At 38.6% G+C, this 19,680-nt stretch overlaps 1 protein-coding gene across 1 annotated transcript; it reads right to left on the bottom strand.

The window, feature by feature from the left end:
* Positions 1-3,420: 3,420 nt before the first annotated feature.
* On the bottom strand, positions 3,421-16,872 carry LOC139712193 (survival of motor neuron-related-splicing factor 30-like). The gene is made up of 7 exons (XM_071624032.1): positions 16,785-16,872; positions 14,190-14,255; positions 12,564-12,706; positions 11,496-11,583; positions 11,156-11,241; positions 5,347-5,473; positions 3,421-4,214 (listed from the first exon to the last, which is right to left on the bottom strand). Exons 1-7 carry the CDS (start codon positions 16,845-16,847, stop codon positions 4,065-4,067), a joined length of 723 nt encoding a protein of 240 aa, XP_071480133.1. The 5' UTR covers positions 16,848-16,872; the 3' UTR covers positions 3,421-4,064.
* Between the last annotated feature and the right edge of the window lie 2,808 nt (positions 16,873-19,680).

The following is a 19,680-nucleotide window of genomic DNA, read 5'->3' as shown; positions in this document are numbered from 1 at the left end:
CTCTTGGCGTTACCTCTTACTACACTCCTTTCATACGCATTACGAGGTTATATTCGCCGATTAATTGCAGCGACACTGGCCGTAGTACACTGTACTGTCATGATTGGTCACCTAGCCATTATATCTAAATTTTTAGCCAACAAGGTACATTTCTTTGCATGCTCCTAGTTCCCAGTTTCATCCGTACCGATGTCCGATGAGGTTCTTTGCCGATATAACTGTATGCAGTACTCGTGTAAACGTGTATCATGGATCATAAAACCGTGTGTTACACGTGACGTTGCATATGCACGCTCGCTGTGATTTCACGGATGAGAACACACCAGTTGGCCTCATTTCTTACTCATCACTCACACCAATCCAATTCATTTTAGTTTTTCCTCTATAATTCATCATTCATCTATATGGTTATGATTAATACCATGCAGCATCGTGGCATAGCATTGGGGCTTTATTAATATTGCTAAGGTTTGATTGTTTTGTCACAGACTTGTGTGGTACCAAACATGGATACCCGTATGGACTATCCTGATTTCATTTTTTTTCTCTCTCTCTCTCCTGTTGAACAGTTAGATACCTGAATGTTCCTCTTGAACACACACACACACACACACACACACACACACACACACACACACACACACACACACACACAAATGCACAAATTCCAAATTCTTATACGAACAAGTCACATGTTGAATTGAAGTAAAAGACATCAGGTTCATCAGATAGGATATTGTACTTCCAACTTTAATTACACATTTACATCATATACAAGAAACACAAAGATAGGGATATATTATTATCATGCATAAGAAACAAGTATTAAAACAGTTCAAGATTGGTCTGCACTGTTTTGTTTTGATTTTTAAAGCAAATCATATCAGTACCAAACAGAACAGTTGATAAAGAATGGGCAACTCATCTGGAAAAATAATTTTCCAAATACATGTACATGTACTTTGCATTTGCATCACATTTTAAACCTCAATATTGCCTTCTATGCTTTCTAAACTGATCTGAACTTCTCACATCTATTACATTTATTTTGCAAAGGTTATGAGGTAAACTGTCCACGGGCCTTATCATACAGAGACCTGCAATTCTTGTAAGCTGCAATATTTGCAGTTAAAAAGGCAACAGCCAGGAAATAACCAAACAGTGACTGAGTCACAGTAACTGTAATCAATGCAAACTTCCAGGCTGATCAATGTCAATAATTTTCTCTTCAGTTTATTGGACTCTACTGCCAAGATAGTGTAGCACTAATATTGTAAAACACAGCAGGCTTTGTAATGGGTTGAAAAAATCTAGGAATAACAATCATACACACATATGCTGACACTATAGTATTCAGTTCATCTACAAAGTAAAGTACTTCAACCAGTCCATGGGAACATCTCCCTGAAGGCAAGTGGTAAGGATTAGGGATATCTGCTGAAGGAAATAGGGAGGAAATTAACAGATTTCAGCTAAATGTTGCAGTTTCAGCTATGGTGTATTCTAAAACTAGATATAATTTTCAGAACTTGGGTAGCAAGGACCTACTACACTCATGTGTATCTTTTGAATTGAGTGAACCAAATACAATGTAATGGGCTTCAGTGCAGTCATGAGTGTCCATCAATGGATATATACTCCATCCAGACATAATACACAAATTGGCCATTACGTTTAGACTCTGCACCGCACACATCATTAGCTCTCAGGTCTAAAAACTGGTATATACACACCTTCAGGCTACTGCACAGTAAGGCTAGCATTTGCCAAAGCTATACACCTGCTGTGTATACCTACAATGTAGTAGATTAAGAGCTCTACTTCTCATTTCGAATGCCCTTCAAGATTCATCAGTTTCCTGTTGTCCTCCTTGATTTTTGTCTATTCAACTGATGATTTGCACGTTGCTGTATAAGATGTGCAAAACGCTGAACTTGACCATCGTTTGACATGGTGCCTGAAACCCACTGTTAAACAAGTCCCATCATTTGATTTATTACAAAACATTTGTTTCATTAACTTTAGCTACATGAAACTAGTATAATACACATACTTGTATTCTATAACTCTGGTACACTTTTGGTTGGCATAGAAAAGGGAAAGAGAAAAAAGGATTGAAATCTGGCTTAATCTTTATTTATTGGTTATACTTGTAAAAAAAACCCAACAATAAACAAACAGGCAGCCATTCTAGACCAGCTGAGAAAGTATGAAACTGCTCCAAAAAAACTGGCATTTGCGCAATACAAAGTGAAAATAACACCTGCATATTGTGTATTTTATCAGTACACTGGACCCTATTTATAACGAGGTGGGATAAAGTGCAATACCTGAAATAATGAGGTAATTTTGCAGACCTCATTTCTTTTATGTTTTTTTTGTTTTGTTTTGTTTTCACCCCTGATATAACAAGATATCCGATATAACAAGGACATTTCAGTGGTCCAATGTGCTCATTATAATGGGGTTCCCCTGGAGTATATGGACATATTATATAGATCATACGTGTGTATAATTATGCATTAAGTATCTGAATACTGTATACCTAAATTCATATACCACAGTACAAAGACAGATACAAGCAAGAGAGTGTGAAAATATGAAGAGAAAGAATGAAACCAAAATAGGCAATCATTGTATGAACTTTACAGGTGCTACCAATTTGTTTTTTGAGTGATGCATGTACAGTTGGCTATCATTTGACATTAATTGCCCATCTCATGTACATGACAGATTCTGCAAATAGCCTCATGCAATCATCACCGTATCCCTAATAACAATAGGGAGTTTTAAATCTGCGTTGCCAACGCTTAGACGACACTAATTAGGAAAAAACTGGTGTTCTGCACATGGGCGAAAAAGCTGATTCTATTGTCCAACCCGGGAGGCAGCGTCGTCTATAAAGCATTGCATCACTGATCTAAAGCTCGTTATGAGTTCCACTGTGAAGACTCCTACCAGATGAACAGACAGATAAGAAAATATACAATGGTTGTCACAACAATTACACAATTGATGGTTCCATAGGACCAAGTATCATCCGAAGACACTCTGCAGTGCATTCAATTCTTCGTTGAACCAGGGGTCAAATTAACCATCTTCAATTATGTAACTGTTTATTATTATTATCATTCTTTGTGAATGTGTGTGTGTGTGTGTGTGTGTGTGTGTGTGTTGTTTTTGTTTGTTTGTTGTTGTTTGTTTGTTGTTGTTGTTGTTGTTGTTGTTGTTTTTTTTTTTTTTTTTTGGAGGGGGGGGGGGGGGGGGCATTTTAGCACTGCCAGCCATCTCAGATAGGAACACGATACTGACGTAACCATTTTACGTAGGGTATACATTCAACCGACCTACCTAAAAAACAGGCATCTCAATTCCATATGAATAATTACTCTGATTGCAATATATAGTCAGGAAAAAACAAACAAAAAAAAACTTGGTACAGTAATTCATTTACAATTAACAACTCCTGCTGCATGACAATGGAGTTCAAACAATAGTCAGAAAATCAAACGTAAGCCTGTGAAAACTCAATCTCAAGTGGCTGATACCTGACTTATGCTTGATTTTCTGACTTAATCTATGTTTGATTGCATCGTTCTATGCAACAGGGCCCTGATTACATTTTTCGGCATCACCTGTCTAAAACTGCCCTGCCGTAACGGGACACACACCAGAATTAAATGTCTACCTTTAAAGAGATTTCTGTGCAAACATACACTTTGGCATGCTTCTGGAGAGCTATTCAGTACAGTTGTCTGAGCCAGCTGGAAGCGTTGAGAGTAAACGTTTTTAGCCCATGACGTCACTACCGGCCAGGCTCTCCCCAGGGTAAACCTGGATGATAGTTCATCCTCTCTAAGGGTGGGGACAGGGAGAGATGAGCAGAAGATGACTCGGAAGGCTGTCCTCATCATCAGTCAACAAATTTACGCAACCCACAATGACAAACGGCGCCATCACTGCCTGGCATCCAGCCGCAGCTCTCAGAAGAATACCTTCTTCCGTCCCTCTCTCCCCTCCCGCGCTCCTCCGCTTTGGTCTCACTGGACGCGCCCCCCGTGCCATCATTTCCTCACGACTTTGTGTTTGGGCATCTTGAACTTGGTCATGGGCTGACCGCCCACTCCACACGTCCCTACGCCCACCTTGCCCTCGTTGAAGTCCGGCGATGCAAATATGCTTTTCTTTGTGAAGCCCTTCTTCCCTTTCAGTGCCTGTGTGGTGGACAAACGCACAGGGACATCGCAATAAGAATAACATTCCATTCACATACAGAACATTGACTTCAAACTTACTGCAGATCTTTGGAGCAGGTTCACTTTCGAAGATTTCAATCATTACCTAGATTTTTACACAAATGTAAATTTGTGCATGTAAACAAAATGGTACCACAATGTTATGCAGTAGTTACATATTTTTTTTTTTCCTCTCAACAGTTCTACTTGAAGTTCAAGACAGCATGAATGTTGTTCTTTCATTTTTATAATGCTGTAATTTTGTATACATTGTATCTCTAGAGGAACCATACTGTGATATAATATAAAATGTAAACTCATCTTTCATTACAACGTTTACTCTACTGTGCACTCTCATACTTTCCCATGGGATAAGCTGCCTTTCCTACCATGGAATACCATCTCTTGAATGCAGAACCACAGTCATGATCAGATCTTTATACAACTATCACTTACTGCATTACAGAGCATAATATCAAATGATTGTCGGGTCACTCTTAACATTCACATCTTTGCATATTTTTGATAGACATTTTGATAAACTGTAAAAGGAGGAGATTATGCAGGATTATATATAGATATTATATTCTGTTCTCAAACAAGCAGCTACAACAAACTAAAGTTGCTTTTCAGAACAGCTTCAGTCGCAAAATGATACAGTCAAAACTTTAAATACAGCAGCCAGTTTTGCGGCTGACACCTCCTCTCACAAGCTAAAGACAGAATCTGAGGCAGACAGACAGACATACAGACAAACAAATAACACACAAGCACACACATAAAATGTCACGTTTAAGGCGCTCTTTGGACCAGGGGCCTGTCTTATAAAGACTTGTGATAGCAATCAATTACAAGTTTCTTGTGAGCTGCAATGCAACTTGTGATTGATTTGGGGACTTGTGATTGATTTGAAGGCTTTATAAGACGGGGCCCAGACGCATACTTGTAAAAGTCAACAAATGAAAATGTGTAATATTTTTCATGTACAAACTATATGCATATTTGTGAATAATGTATGTATATGCATTTTGTGAATAAATAAAATAAAATCAAATCAAATCAAAACATCAGAGTTGTTGGTTAGACAGAATTAAGAATAATGGCAGCTCACCTTGGAGCTGAAATTTTGCCATGATTTCTTCTGGTCCTCGTGCAGCTGCTCCTGTTGTTTGAGCCGGTCCGCTTTCTTCTGCTGCTTCTTCTTCTTGTACTCTCTCTGCTTGGCTAGCATTTGTTTCCTGCAAAGAAGCAGGATATCGAAATCAGAAACAAAATTTAAACATCACATTGGAAACTAGAGAAGCACTCTGAGAGCGCAGACCTCCGCCAAGCATGTAGCCCATTTCCACCCACACTGATCTTGTTCTTCCACAGAGATCATTGATTTCAACCCATACGTACTGCATTGTGTGCTGAAAGCCGCCCGTCATAAACCCTCAGCTGCACCGCGCGCCTCGCCCTAGCAGAAACTAGAGCACGCACTTTATTGCGCGCACGCAAACCTCAAAAACGCCCAGCCTGAACTCCCAAGTCCATTCACCCTACCTGCCAAAATATCAAAAATCCTTCATAAATTCCCCAAAAGTTCTCGGATCACTACCAAAAGTTCATCGTTTATTACTTGTGTCACTCTAAACCTTTCCTGCAATTTTCATCTCAATCCGTTAACTACTTTTTGACTTTATATTTTGCACACGGACAAACGAACAAACTATTAGCTAACTAACTAACTAACAAACAAACAACGGTAACAAAAACATTACCTACCCCCTTGGCAGAGGTAAAAATGGCAGCAATGAGAGTATGCAAGAAATAACATAAACAAAATTCACACGTTCACAAGTGTACTGTTCCACTAACAGGTACAACTTGTATACTGTCAACCTTGCCCAAGTTGAATCTATTTGGACTGAATAAGCTCTTCGACTTGGAGAAAATTTGACAGAATATTACGAGAAGAGGACTTGAAAAGACCTTCAACCTAGGCGATTATTCAACTTATTCGAAGTTGACTTTAAGCATGGCTGACTGTGTATGTGCTAAAAAACTGCTTGTTCAGGAAGCAACAAACAACTGGATGTGACATGCCAGTGCTTCAGGAAATGTATCTTGCAGGTCATCCCAAACTACTTTGTATCCATCACAAGAGTACCAATAGTTACGTGTAGGCCTATTAAAGTGAACACACACAAACACACACACATAGACCACATGCAAACACAAAGGCAATGATCAACCAATCATGACTATCTTAAAACAGAAATGGCTACTGCAAGCACCATACGCTTCTCCAGATTTATAGTTTTGTGAATTTTGCGTAATCTGGTGCTATTTGGGCAATTCCGTATGGGAAGGGCAAAAACAGCAAAATTCAAAGTTAAGTAAATGCTCAGAAATTTAAGTTTCCCGTAGAGACGGATTGATGTATTTATGGAAACAAAAAACCCTTTTCCAATAACTTTCCTCAATTTTGTTGTACACACTTTTAAAGTTGAAGGACTATTCATTGTATTTATCTAAAATATTACACTATTAAATGAAAATTTAAAATGAAACAACTTAAATATCTCTTTGCTTTATCCATACTTCCACATCTTTCTTCCTATGCTTCAACAATCACAATTAATGAAGTATTCAGTCACTCTCATTTTGATATTTTTTTGAAAAATTTTCAAAATCTACTGATAAATTGACGTAATTCCGTTACCATAAAACTGAAAAAAGTTTTCTCCTGAACAAACTAATCACTGATTTTTTCTCCCCTTGTAAATGTTTTCTCTACATGTGACTCCCTGAAAACTCACAAAACATTTTGTGAAATATCTCCTTCAGTTCTTCTGTAATTGTGGTAACGGAATTACATGGTAACGGAATTACACGCACATCTAATATGGAGGAGAATGACATAATCTACTTTCGTGCCAATATGTATGTGAACTGTTCATGAAATAGCTTCAGGGCATTATCATTGAGCTTAACAGTGTTAGTGATTGGCAGTAAAGGAGTGAAAGTTGAAATATATACATATGGTATGATACACTGACATGACTCAGCATAGCTGGATGCCTCTGACAGTGAGTCCTGACATCACGGTACACACTTGCTCTTCTTGTGCTGAAAGTCTCCTCCCTTCTTTCACCACCTTTTCTCATGTACAAGAACTACATGGAGACTGTGCTAACTGATAACTTTATAAGGTTTGCTACAAATACTCATTCTCAAATGTTAAAATCATACTGAATTCTGAGATATCAATGTATATTTTCTTGCTAAAAAGTCTCATGGTTTCATACAAAATCTAAGCATAGTGATGAGGGACTATGGAATGGGTGTGATGCAGCATAAATTGAACAAAGGTTAGAAAGATCAAGAGGAAGGAAATAAAATTTCTTCAAAAGGAAAAGAGAGCACTGCTACTGACAAAGAGAAATGAACAGGATAATATTTGTGAGGAAAGATCAAGAACTTAAGAGAAGGATCATACACAATGTGATAGAAGTCATTATTTGACACGGGATGCCCACTGAATGTGACACCTTTGATCTGTCTGTATGCTAAAGGCTTTATTATCACCAAGTCAATAGTCTGACCTTTTATTGAACATGTCCTGTTTTCATCCTCAAGTCCTTTATCTTTTGGTTGTACATGTAAGTGTATGACCTGTGACCTTCTTTCATCTGTTTCTTAGATCGTTCCTCCAAAGAGGCATGTATTTTGATTTTCATGCCCATTTGATACAGAGCATCTGCTATCCTTTGAAATTTGTTCTTCAATCCTTTCTTTTTAAAAGGAATAAAGACAAAAACACCATTTGTGATGAACATTTACCCAGTCAGTAATTGTGATACAGCTCTAATTACAGTACTGTAGGCCTATACTTTCCCGTCCGAAGAAGATTTTAAATATCAAAGTCAATGGGCTTCTGCTTCTACCTTTACTCTTCATGTTACCATTTGCTGTACAAGCCAGTTTCCTTTCATACAGGTGCCATTACAGTGTATTTTATCATTTGCTTTCAGGCAGTCAAAATACAACTTACTGCAAAAGAGAAGATGCACACTTCTTGTGAGTAAATATTGTATGGCAACACTCAGGATGAGAAAATAGACACAGTCAAAGAAGAAAGACAGAGACAGGAAATTTATAGGCCAAGACATGATTACAGTCAATGATCAAATAACTGTCGTGCTTCTGAAGACGTCATTTGGAAATTTTGTGTGGTCAGAAGTAAATACTAACATTATTCACAGGTTGGCTCTAACTCAGTGAGTTGCAGATGGATAAAAGAGGCCCTCTTACCTTCCTATGAATTAACAGAATTTGGTGGACTCATCTACTGGTTCAAAAAGTTGTAGTTTGTTAAAGTTATTTTGCTGTATTCTATTTCATTTTAGTTTAGTTCATTTTATTTTGGTGGGCTTAAGTAGGACTTACACTGTAAGGGAATTATCAAATTATGCACTACATTATATACTAGGGGGCAACTTCAGCTATTATTAGTAAAATGTCACAAGTTTTTAGTGATTAATATAAGCCACAAAATATAAATAATAACGATTGAGCACTGGTGCAGTACCATAATCATATAAGAACATTTTCTTTTCAATTTATGATTGAATTATAATTTGTTATATTTGTCATTGAACCGCAACTGCATCTTTTCACTTAAAGGGGATGGCTAGTAACTGATCAGTGGGAATGCTGAGGGATGATTGTTCCAACCCTTGTGGGATTCATTTAAAGGACAAGTTCACCTTCATAAACATAAGGATTGAGAGAATGTAGCAATATTAGTAGAACACATCATTGAAAGTTTGAGGGAAATCGGACAATCCGTTCAAAAGTTATGAATTTTTGAAGTTTTTGTGCAGTAACCGCTGGATGAGAAGACTACTGCAGTGTGTGAATAAGAGTTGTAGATGTCACATGCGTACAACAATATAAGGAAAATATAAAGAGAATTTCACAGAATTTCATCTTTTGAAAAAAGTACGCATTCCCCCGACTCGTTACCGACAAATGTTATGGGTAATATTATTCCCCCTGCCTTTAGAAAGAGGCAAGTCAAGTGCTCTTTTATTATGCGAAAAAAGTGAAAATATGTTGAATTTTCTTTACATTTTCTTTATACTGTCGTACGCATATGACTCACAAGCTGTAGTAGTCTCCTCATCCAGCGGTTCCAACACAAAAATTTTAAAAATTCATAACTTTTGCATCGATTGTCCAATTTTCCTCAAACTTTCACTGATGTGTTCTACTAATATTGTTGCATTCTCTCAATCCTTATGTTTATGAAGGTGAACTTGTCCTTTAAGAGTACATTATATATCTGCTGTTGTGTGAAAATTATTTGCTCCAGAACAGTCTCATATTCAAGTAATGTGCAGATTAATGCCCCATCACTGACCAGGCACGCTAACCTGGAAACATTAAACTGCACATTACTTGAATATGAGACCGTTCTGAAGCAAATAATTTTCACACAACAGTAGATATACAATGTACTCTTAAGGAATCCCATAAGGATTGGAACAATCATCCCTCAGCATTCCCACTGATTCCCACTGATCGGTTACTAGCCATCCCCTTATTAACAAATTAAAAGTTTCAAGCATCCTTTGTGTTCATCCTTAATATTAAACATTGTGTTCAATGATGGGGCTGCACACTGTGCTCTTGCACTGTAAATTGGCATTTTATGATTTAGATTTAGATTCATTGTCAATCCGGACAGTTTTTTATTATTTTCTTGTGCATGTGCACATAATATCTATGTACAATACTTGTAAGTAATTTACACATATTATCAATTATTAGCATATTTAGGAAGAAGAAAACAGAGAAATATGTCTTGCATGATATCAACAAAAGAAATACAAGAAAATTAGAGTGTTGTTGACTGAATTTATAGAATTGTACTTGTGTAGTGCTATTCTAGCGTAACTCCGTTACCATGTGTTTTACATGTCATTTACCTGCAGAGTGTGAAATTCTTAACTTGAAAGTAGACAAATGTTGATGGATGTGGTACTTACAAGTTACAAGATCTTGATTGACATAGTTACAACTTCAAATCACAGTCGTTAGCATGAAAATTTTATGTTTTTTGACAATAAAAACTCATTTGGCACCTCAGTATACACTTGTAACAGTTCAAGGTCAAAGGCTAGAGAGTACTTATTTAGTGGTTATATTACAGCTAAAGGCAGAAACAATCTTTATCAAGACATTTCAGAATACATGAGTACCAAAAATGTGTATTTTTTCCAGTGTATTTCAGAAGGCGTAATTCCGTTACCATTTGTGTAATTCCGTTACCACTGACTTTACAGGGAAAAAGCCTGCTGCTGGGAAAATGTGATGAAATATTTGAAAAACAATACAACTAAATTGAAGTGGACACATTCAAAGATGAAATCAGACGACAACCTATAGTGTATGTGTTGTAGATTTCAGAGAAACAACTCCCAAAGTCAGAATTGAAGTTGTGACTCAATTTTCTGGTAATTATGTTACCATTGCACATAGACCTCCTTTGTAACCAACCAAGTGAGAATATTTAACATATTTGTATTTGGGGTGATAGTGTGAGTACCTCTGCATCTTTTAAATGTATCAAGAGAAGGCAAAGTAATCAATCCAGTATACAGCGTGAAAGAATATGAGCCAAAATTCTCTGATTTGTAATTCCGTTACCGCGGAATCGCCCATTTGCAAATTAATCAATGCAAAAAAAAAAATCTACTCTGATCCCAAAATGAATGCTATACAAGCATGCATATATTTCCCCGTTCATTTACTGTATTCCACGATCACAAATTTAATTGTAAGGACATGCGGAATTGTTGGGAAGTCCTGTTTCGCAAATAATTACACTCGCTAAACATATGGCAGGCACAGTATTTGAAAGCACTCACTTTGACATTGATCTGTTGTCTGAGTCGCCATCAGGAGCTGGTCTTTTCTCTCTCTGATCTTCTGGTATATCCTTGAGTTTGGACACCTGATCATAAATGGAGCAAATAAAACAATGAGGAAGGAAAGTAAAACAAAATTTGGAGATTTCTCGGAGTCTAGTGAGAATAACTTGTAGTCTCATATATGACTATGGATGTCAAGCATGTACATACAATCTACATTGAAAAAGACATGATAGACTGACATTAAAAACAAATGGAAGTACATTGTGCATATCTGCAAATAAACAGATAGACAGACATAAGTATGAAATATTTAGACCAGAGTGCTCATACTCACATGTTTGAGTTCAATGTTTTCATAGACATCAAAGATTACAGTCACAGTACCATCCTCATGAACTTGGTCTATTGTTGCTGGGTAGTACCTATTGAAAGAGAAAGGGTAAAAAAAAAACAAAGATATACACTTGTAGCCAAATCTTTCAGCCATTCCTGAATGATCTCCTTTTAGAGCTCTTTAAGGAAATTGCAAATAAGTAATTTTAAACTACACATGTATTACTTCGCTATTGTCTGTCACAAAAGCAAATCAATGGAACAATGATATATTTATCATGTACTTCAGGACACATCAAAAACAGCCTTCATGAAAGGCCATAAGCATTCATTTGCATGTTATCATTTACAAGCTCTTCAGCAAGAGAGCAGCGCCTATCCTTTTTTAACATTAAAATTATCAACTTCATGACACAATTCCAATTTTGGGGCATGTCACCTGTCACTGTATTCCGACATTCATCTGGGTACAAAAAAAAAAAAACCCAGAAAACAAACATGTCATCAAATGAAAATTTGATTTGGGGTCCAACCTACAAACACCATGAATAATGTCAGGAAAAAAAAAAACAACACTCACACACACAAGAACTTGTCTCCTTTTCACAAGTGTGACATTGGTTTAAAATGATGATAAATAAGAATGTCACTGTCATACATGCTGCAATGCTGCCACTCAACAACTTGGCACAAATGGGAGAAATATTTGAAAAAAAGAATAATTTTCATATATATTGCTGAGTTAATTTAATACCAGATGGTAAGGTCATAAGAATAAGAAGACTGCTCATTTGATGGAGCTTTTCTTTTTTGAAAAAAAAGAAAGAAAGAAATATTCCTAAATTACAAAACAGTTGACAGACGTAGAAATTGTATACAAAGCAGGAAAGTGTGCATAATTTACAATCACACAAACAAATGGATGCCATCCTTGTGAGCAGTTACTACGCTATTCTGAGGGCTGAAAAGGCATGTTTCTGGTGGAAAGTGGTATTCTAACCTGCAAACAAAGATTTCACAGAGCAAAACAAGATATTAATTACCGGTACTTTAAAGTAGTCATACTCACTGCTGATCTTTGCTCCAACATGCTAAGCACCTGTCTGCAACATTCCACGAGTGACTAACTGCTGGTTCCTCTGAGTCTGACTCGGCCGAAGCGGTGGTACCCTGGGCAGCTTTCAGCAGGTCTGTTGTCAGGTCAATGACCTCCTACAATTCCGGAGAGACAATTCCGGAGAGACAATCAACGTTAAAGATGGACAAACAGTCTACAGGGGAATGATGGCACCTGGGTGCCCTAAAGCCGACATTACGTCACATCATGGCTACTACTAAAACACTGATCAATTCAGTGCTATTTACGTCGATGTAGGGCAATTTGTCAATCAGTTGCAACGAGACTCGGTTTATTGTATACAAATTGTACATGTAGTCTTTGCTTAGTACCACTATGTGTGAGGTGAAATACAAGTGTCGGCGTGAGGGCATTTCAAGATCAGTGATCACGAATAGTATTTGTGAGTCTTGAGGGCCCAAACTACTGTACCACTCCCTCTGAATAATTCAATAGTCTCATCAAGCAAAAAAGTTGCTATTTCACTCATGGGAGGTCCATACTAGGTGTCTTCAATAATACATGTACAAGTGTCACTCATTAACATTAGGATATCAAATTGTGGACAAGCCTCCAACGGCCGACTGGCTTTGACTTGCCTCTCACTGGTGGCATAACTTTGTCTCCTATCGTCTTCTGCCCTTGCAAGAAAACAAAAGGGCCTTCAACAAAGGCTAAGTTCATACATACTGTACCTTGTTTTTGTTATTCACTGGGCAATCTCTACGGTTTTGTCCTTTCCTAGGCTTTTTGTTTCACGCTAGTATGGTTCGCAAAGTCAAAATGGAGTCAATTCTGTAACCTCTGCTGGACTGGCACCATTTAAAGACAAGTCTTCGAGCAACCTTTTACTTTTTAAAATTTCAGTGAAATAATGTTGCACCCCCAAAAATCAGATTGGTACACCGGCAGAATGTTTACACACTGTTTACTACTCTGAAATGGGCCATACGTATGCAAAGTCTGATGATACTATAAAAAATGTGTTGCCTTGTATTTAAAGATGTCAGAGCTTTTTTTTTCGGTGATCTAAAAAGAAAGAAAATGAAAGAGGTAAAAAAGATCATCTTTTGACATTAATAACTGTGACTTTTGGCAGTATTGAAGGCCCACTTTCCTGCATAACTTCAGCAAAATTGTGCTGATATTAACCGAGGCATTGCTGGAATATTTGTTATCTACTAGTAATTGTGTGTTGCTGCTTTTTCTTTTTAAGTTCTAGCTGTTTTCTTTTGCTTGACATTTCAAGCTTACAGAACAGACACTGGTTTGGAGAGCTACACATTGTCTGTAAAGTTTACTGTGTAGACATGACTTGTTATGCTCCTGCGACAATTGCTCCGGTCTTATGTTCTCCAAGGACTTAGGATTTAAAGGGTTAGGGTTTTAGGATTAGTTTGATGTCAGGATTAGGATTTGGGCTAAAGTTATGTGTGCGAGTAGAAATCATGCTTGGCTTAGAATTACAGTGCAGATACTTAATATTTCATGGGAGCAATTGTCTCAGAAGCAGATGTCATGGAACCCCGTAAAATACTGTAGACGTCTAGAATCTACTGTGTTTCCTTTTTGTCTTACTTGTAGATCTTGCTTCAACTTGAGGAGCTCTTCATTTTCTGCATCATTGGTCAGGGCAGCTTCAACCTGGATTGAAAAAGGAGAGAAATTAACATAAAATAGATTCTCATAAAGTCACAAAATACAAACAAACAAACATAGGCACCGCCAATGGCACTAGCTGGCGCTGCCGCATATGTGCACCGAAATTCAATGTGCGCTGTGTGTCACTGTATCACCATACAAGTGTAGGCATACGTGTTGTATGCCAGCTATCGTTGTGTTATCGCTGCAAAGTTTTTGTGCATGTGCCAATGGAAATGAGGAAGGATTTTAGTTTTCACTTTGTGTAAGCAGGCATTTTTCAGTATGTATCGAGAATACAGGATTTTCACTTACCAACGAAGGTGACAGTTGCCTTTGGAAAGTTGGAATTTCGATCAGCGCAAATCGAGATGATTTTTGACGGAATGTACCAAATTTTAAGCTAAAGTTTGTTAAGTTTTGTCTTTGTTTGTCTATTTACCTATATTGAATGCAAACTTCATTATTTTGTTTGACATTTTTGGAAAACTTAGGAGATGAACGACTTTTTCAAATGCACGACCTAAACTGCGCCAGCCAGCACGACAGGTCTGTGGTAGCTGGAAGTAGGGCACTGCAAGACCATTTTCAGACGATCTCGAGTCAAAGTTTGCGTGTTGTTGCATTTTCTCCGCGCGTGCGGGAACAAACCCGTGCGTGTGTCTGTAGGAGTTGTATATGTTGAAGTTTGCATACAGACAAGTACAATAGACATAATTACTGTGAATGTTATTGTGAATATGGAAGCGCATAACGTTCGATCACAGCTATCGCGCGATATCGGCAGTGGTTTGTGGTCCAAAAATCAACACGTAACTTCTTGCATATTTGTATTGTAATCACATTTCAGGGTCAGTTTTTACTGATTTAAAGCATACTTTTGAGTTCCAAGGCACAAGGTAAGATTCTATGGTTTTTTACTTTGCAATGAGTGTTCTTTTGAAGAACGTATAACGTTAGAACATTTTTTGATTTCTATTGAATGAGCATATCAAACACTGAACCAGTCTGAACACTTGTTTCTCTTTTGAACAACTCCAGTTTTCTAGTTTTTGTAGATCTGGTCTACAGAATTCTAGAACCTCCAATGTTAGAAATAGAATTCTACAACGTTACTAGTACTCCAACAGAGATATCTAACAAGTTACAAGTTGTAATGTAGTGGTACAGTTGTATTTGTAAGGTGTTAATTTGTAAATGGGGTTGAGACGTGCCATCTACGACTACGTGTCTATACTAATAATACCCTAACACCGTAACAGACTGTCCCTAGATGTAAAGAGCCTAACCTTAATTAGACTAGGTCTAACTGTTACAATTTACGAATGATAAATCCCTTACAAAATAAATAAATAAATAAATAAATCCTCATCCGGTGATAAGATTAGGAATTCGAAGATAATGCAATGTTCTGTTTACCGACGGAACTGAAACAGAAACAGAAACTTCCAAGTGTGGCTCTAACATTACAGACTACACTCACACACAGTAAACTTAAATTTACTGTAAGAACATGGACAACGAGAACAGACGTGTTGAGTACGGAGCTACGAGTTGTACGACAAAGTGATGGAGTTGGTGTAAATTGAACCCGTTCCTTCCGCAATTCTCTGCCTTTAATGCCCCCAAACGAGATTCTTTTCGCTTGTCGACAGAGAGGCACACAGGTTGGTAATCCAGCTGTGTGAAGGCAGTCAAGCGGTTCATTGTGTCCCCCTTTCTACGGTTAACTACATGTGCCCGTGAACAATATCGTCAATGGAAATATCGATAGGGTGCGAGGTATGAATAGAGCGTGCGCTGATGAGCTCTCAGAATCTTTTGTTAGACACAAAACCAGGTACCTGAATGAGGTGACTGGGGTCAGCAAACCCGCATTTCTAACTGATCTCAGCCTTGATCATTATGTACATGTTCGTACGAGTTTACAGCAGAACAAGCAAAAAACTAAATCAGGAAAAGGTACATAATACTGTAACGTTTGTTAACTGTTAACGTTAAACCCCCCCCCCTTTTTTTTTTTAGACAGCAGGAGAACAAATCCTGATAGAATAAACTCTGATCTTTTTATCAAACCCACTTTTCTGAGCATTTTAACACATCAAAGAAACATGAATTTAGGCCACTGAAGTAGGCACCCTTGTCTTCAATTTGGGAACCTGGTAAACCAGGTTCCCGTATAGTTGCTCCCACGGGAACCTGGTTTACCAGGTTCCCGTAAGGAACGTGTTAACAAATTACAAAGTACACCCACTGCTCACTGACGGGACGGTGCACGACACGCAATGCACTGGTCCCTGTAAACCCCGTCGCGGGGCGCTGTAACACAGTCCGTATGGGGTCGCTGCTGCGGTTATGGTCCCTGCTGACACTGCACTACTAGTAGTAGTAGTAAGACACTGTGCATGGCACATAATGGAAAAAAAAAGGATCCTTACCTGGCGTTTCTCCCTAATAAAACTGAAGTTATATGTAAGAGGGTAATGACTGTTGATCATACGACTTGAAACCATGTAAACTTAGGAAACCTACCTGCTGTAACTGTGCTTTATACGTGGCCAAGTTCACGGAGTAATCGTCACTGCTCGTCGCCATTTTTCTCGTTAAAAATATTACAAAGTTTAAGTGCGCCCTCTATAGAGACAGGAAAGACCATAGAGATGTATACTAATAATATACTAGAGCGCGGACTGCGTGTGGCGCGTACGCAGTGCTCGTGTGCCGAGATGAAGAGGCCGCGCGCCATCTTTGTCCGGGCAAAAACAAGCATCGGTCCGGGCAGCGCAGTAGTGGTGGACACGTGAACACGTATACAACAAGCGCTCAAACACGTATTGCCTTTCAGCAAAAAGATGAGGGGGTCGGAGATGAGAGAAGGAAACAACTCAAAAATTTAAGTTGCTAGCAATCTCTTATTATGAGTGGTAAAGAAAATGAAAATTAAAAAAAAATTACTTTATTCTCAACGAGGTAATACTTTCAAGCCGACCAACACGACCATGGTCCATGCAATACAAAGGGTTCTCTTGGTCTCTAGACTGCCGGATGCCCCTTGTGATACAGTATACTGCGTCAATTTTTGTATTTTTTTTTTTTTGCAGTTATATTTTTTTTTCTGTATGAGGGGACTGTATTCTATAGTCCTATCTGTGTATACGAGTGTTTCATTGTATTTCTATTTTTTTTTTCTGGTGGTGGTGGAAATGAAATAAATCATTTTTATAAGTACGTGTAGGCATATTGGTTCCATGACATATTAATGTTCAAGCTCGAAATGCTAATGTTGAAGCTTACATAAACCCTAACCCAAATCATAACACCCACGGTGACCCTAATCCTAATCCTCACCCTGCCTTTCTTACAAGAACCAAAAGCCCAATCAGACCCATGATGGTAATTCTACTTTCAGAAAGATATCAATGCCGGAGCATATGTCCTGTCACCAGGCATAGTAGTACGTATTCTGAGCTTTTCTCACACTATCTTAGTGAAATTAACTGCTGGTATAGCAAAGGGTGGAGGAACGATTTTTTTTTTTTTTTTTTTTTTGGTGGGGGGGGGGGGGGGCTCAAGGGCCAAATAGGACACTTAGAAATGAGCACTTTTTTAACTTAAAAAGGGGAGTTTTTGTTTTGTTTTGTTTTTTTTTAAATGGGGCAAATGCCCCCTCCCCCGTTCCGCCGACCTTGCATATAGTTATGTACTGTATTAGCTATCTATATTATAGTAGCAATAGATCGAGAATAGATGAGGGAGGGCGGAGTGCCCCTGACGAATTTTGCAAGACCTTTTCTTTTCTTTTTCCTTCTTTTTTTGCCTTGAATCAATCTGTTTAACACACACTATAAATGTAATTTTAGTTACTTGTGAAAGGAATCTCCGCTCCCCTTCTTTTCTCCCGTTTCTACATCCAAAAGCAGCACATGAACCAGGCATTTTGCAACATAGATCTATGCTACTTTAAGTAGAATTTGCGAATTTAAGAACATTTTTCGATTTCCAAACTCCGATGGAGACCTTGGCATAGATGCCAGCCTACTGCCGTTGCATCCCGTCGTCGATCTCCCTGCATGCTCCGTAGCGCTACACGTTATCGGTACGGTCGCTAGTCGAAATTTGCCCGGACCAAAATGGCGAACGCCTCCTTCTATCGGTCACAGGGATTTTACGGAGTCCGCCCTCTAGTGTTCTTAGTATACATCTCTATGGGAAAGACTCATCTGGACCACAGAAGTCTCTGGACCCCACATGCACATGCACAGAGCTACTAGTATGCACTTCCAGCTGTCGTATCCCGCGTACGGCTCTGTTTTGCGCAGCAACCCCTGGCGATCGCGATCTAACACCCAGCTAGGTCGCTTCGATCCGGGCCGCTACCTAGGCCGTAGCTAGCGCTCGGGAGCTCGCTAGGAGTGCTGTTTCGGTGGCCCGTGTTGTCATTCTTTTGGACCAAGACGTATTGATCTACGAAGTACGATGAAAACTTCTATCAAGAGGGAAGGATCAGGAAAGAATTGTGCAGTTGTTGGCTGCACAAATAGCAGCAACAAATTACGGAAATGGAAGCTGGCAGTGTGTGAAATTCATACACCTCTGACACATGATGAATGTATCTGCGTACAACCGTATCAAATGCACAGATTTCCAATCGGAGTTAGAACTGAGTCCGCTGCCAAGCTGAAGGAATGGCTGAAGAATATCAACAGAAAGAGTTTCTTTCCAAATGCAAATAGCAGAGTGAGTTTGTGGAAAAGACGGCTAAGGCTAACTTGAAATGTCTTTCCTTCATTTTTCTTTCAATATCTTGACTCTGTCAATGATCTGTCAGTGATGGCTGTTTTTATTTCTTGCCAAAAATTAGCCTGACCATATCGACCAGACGCCGTGCACTCACTTGTGTACAGCAACAGGGCTGTGTATAGCCAAAAATTCGAACAAACTTTAAAGGGCCGGGTGAAAAAGGCCTGATAAAAATGGCCCTAACGAAGGGAAGTTGTATTCTCTTGTTCCCCTATCCTATATGTCAATAAAAATAAGGCATAATTTGTATGAGCTTGTTTTTCCTACCTGACACAATTGACGTTTTAGGATCAAAATATTTTCCTTTTATTGCCTCATAAGTCATACAATGTAGGCCTACGTATTAGTTGATTAAGCCTGAAGAAGGGTCATTATGGAGTAGCCCGACCAGAGGCTGTTGTACGCTGTGCGAACACTAATCAGCGACTAGGCTGTGGCTAGTTGTGTTACTGTCACATGTCTTGTAGTATAAACTAAACTTAAAACTAACATTAGGCCTAACTTGTTACTAGTTAGTGCCTAGTTAGCAACGGCGTAGCCAGGATCTCATCTTAGGGGGGGGGGCGGTTAGTGTGCGAGGGAGCGAAGCGACCCAGACCGAGCGAGCGGAGCGAGCGAGGGGGGGGGG

The sequence above is a fragment of the Diadema antillarum genome, unplaced genomic scaffold (assembly GCF_040938485.1).
Source record: "Diadema antillarum isolate AM-2024a unplaced genomic scaffold, OU_Dant_1.0 seq00001772_RagTag, whole genome shotgun sequence".
In the NCBI taxonomy this organism is placed as follows: domain Eukaryota; kingdom Metazoa; phylum Echinodermata; class Echinoidea; order Diadematoida; family Diadematidae; genus Diadema; species Diadema antillarum.
Note: the sequence above shows the minus strand (reverse complement) of the source record. Positions and strands in the feature narration are given on the sequence as shown.

Excerpts from the sequence above, each read along its gene's own strand:
- LOC139712193 (XM_071624032.1), bottom strand. The coding sequence starts at position 16,847 with ATGGCGACGAGCAGTGACGATTACTCCGTGAACTTGGCCACGTATAAA. Across the intron at positions 14,256-16,784 it reads ATAAAGCACAGTTACAGCAG|GTTGAAGCTGCCCTGACCAA; the intron begins GTAGGTTTCCTA and ends TTTTCAATCCAG. Across the intron at positions 5,474-11,155 it reads GACAACAGATCAATGTCAAA|GAAACAAATGCTAGCCAAGC; the intron begins GTGAGTGCTTTC and ends GCTTCTTTGCAG.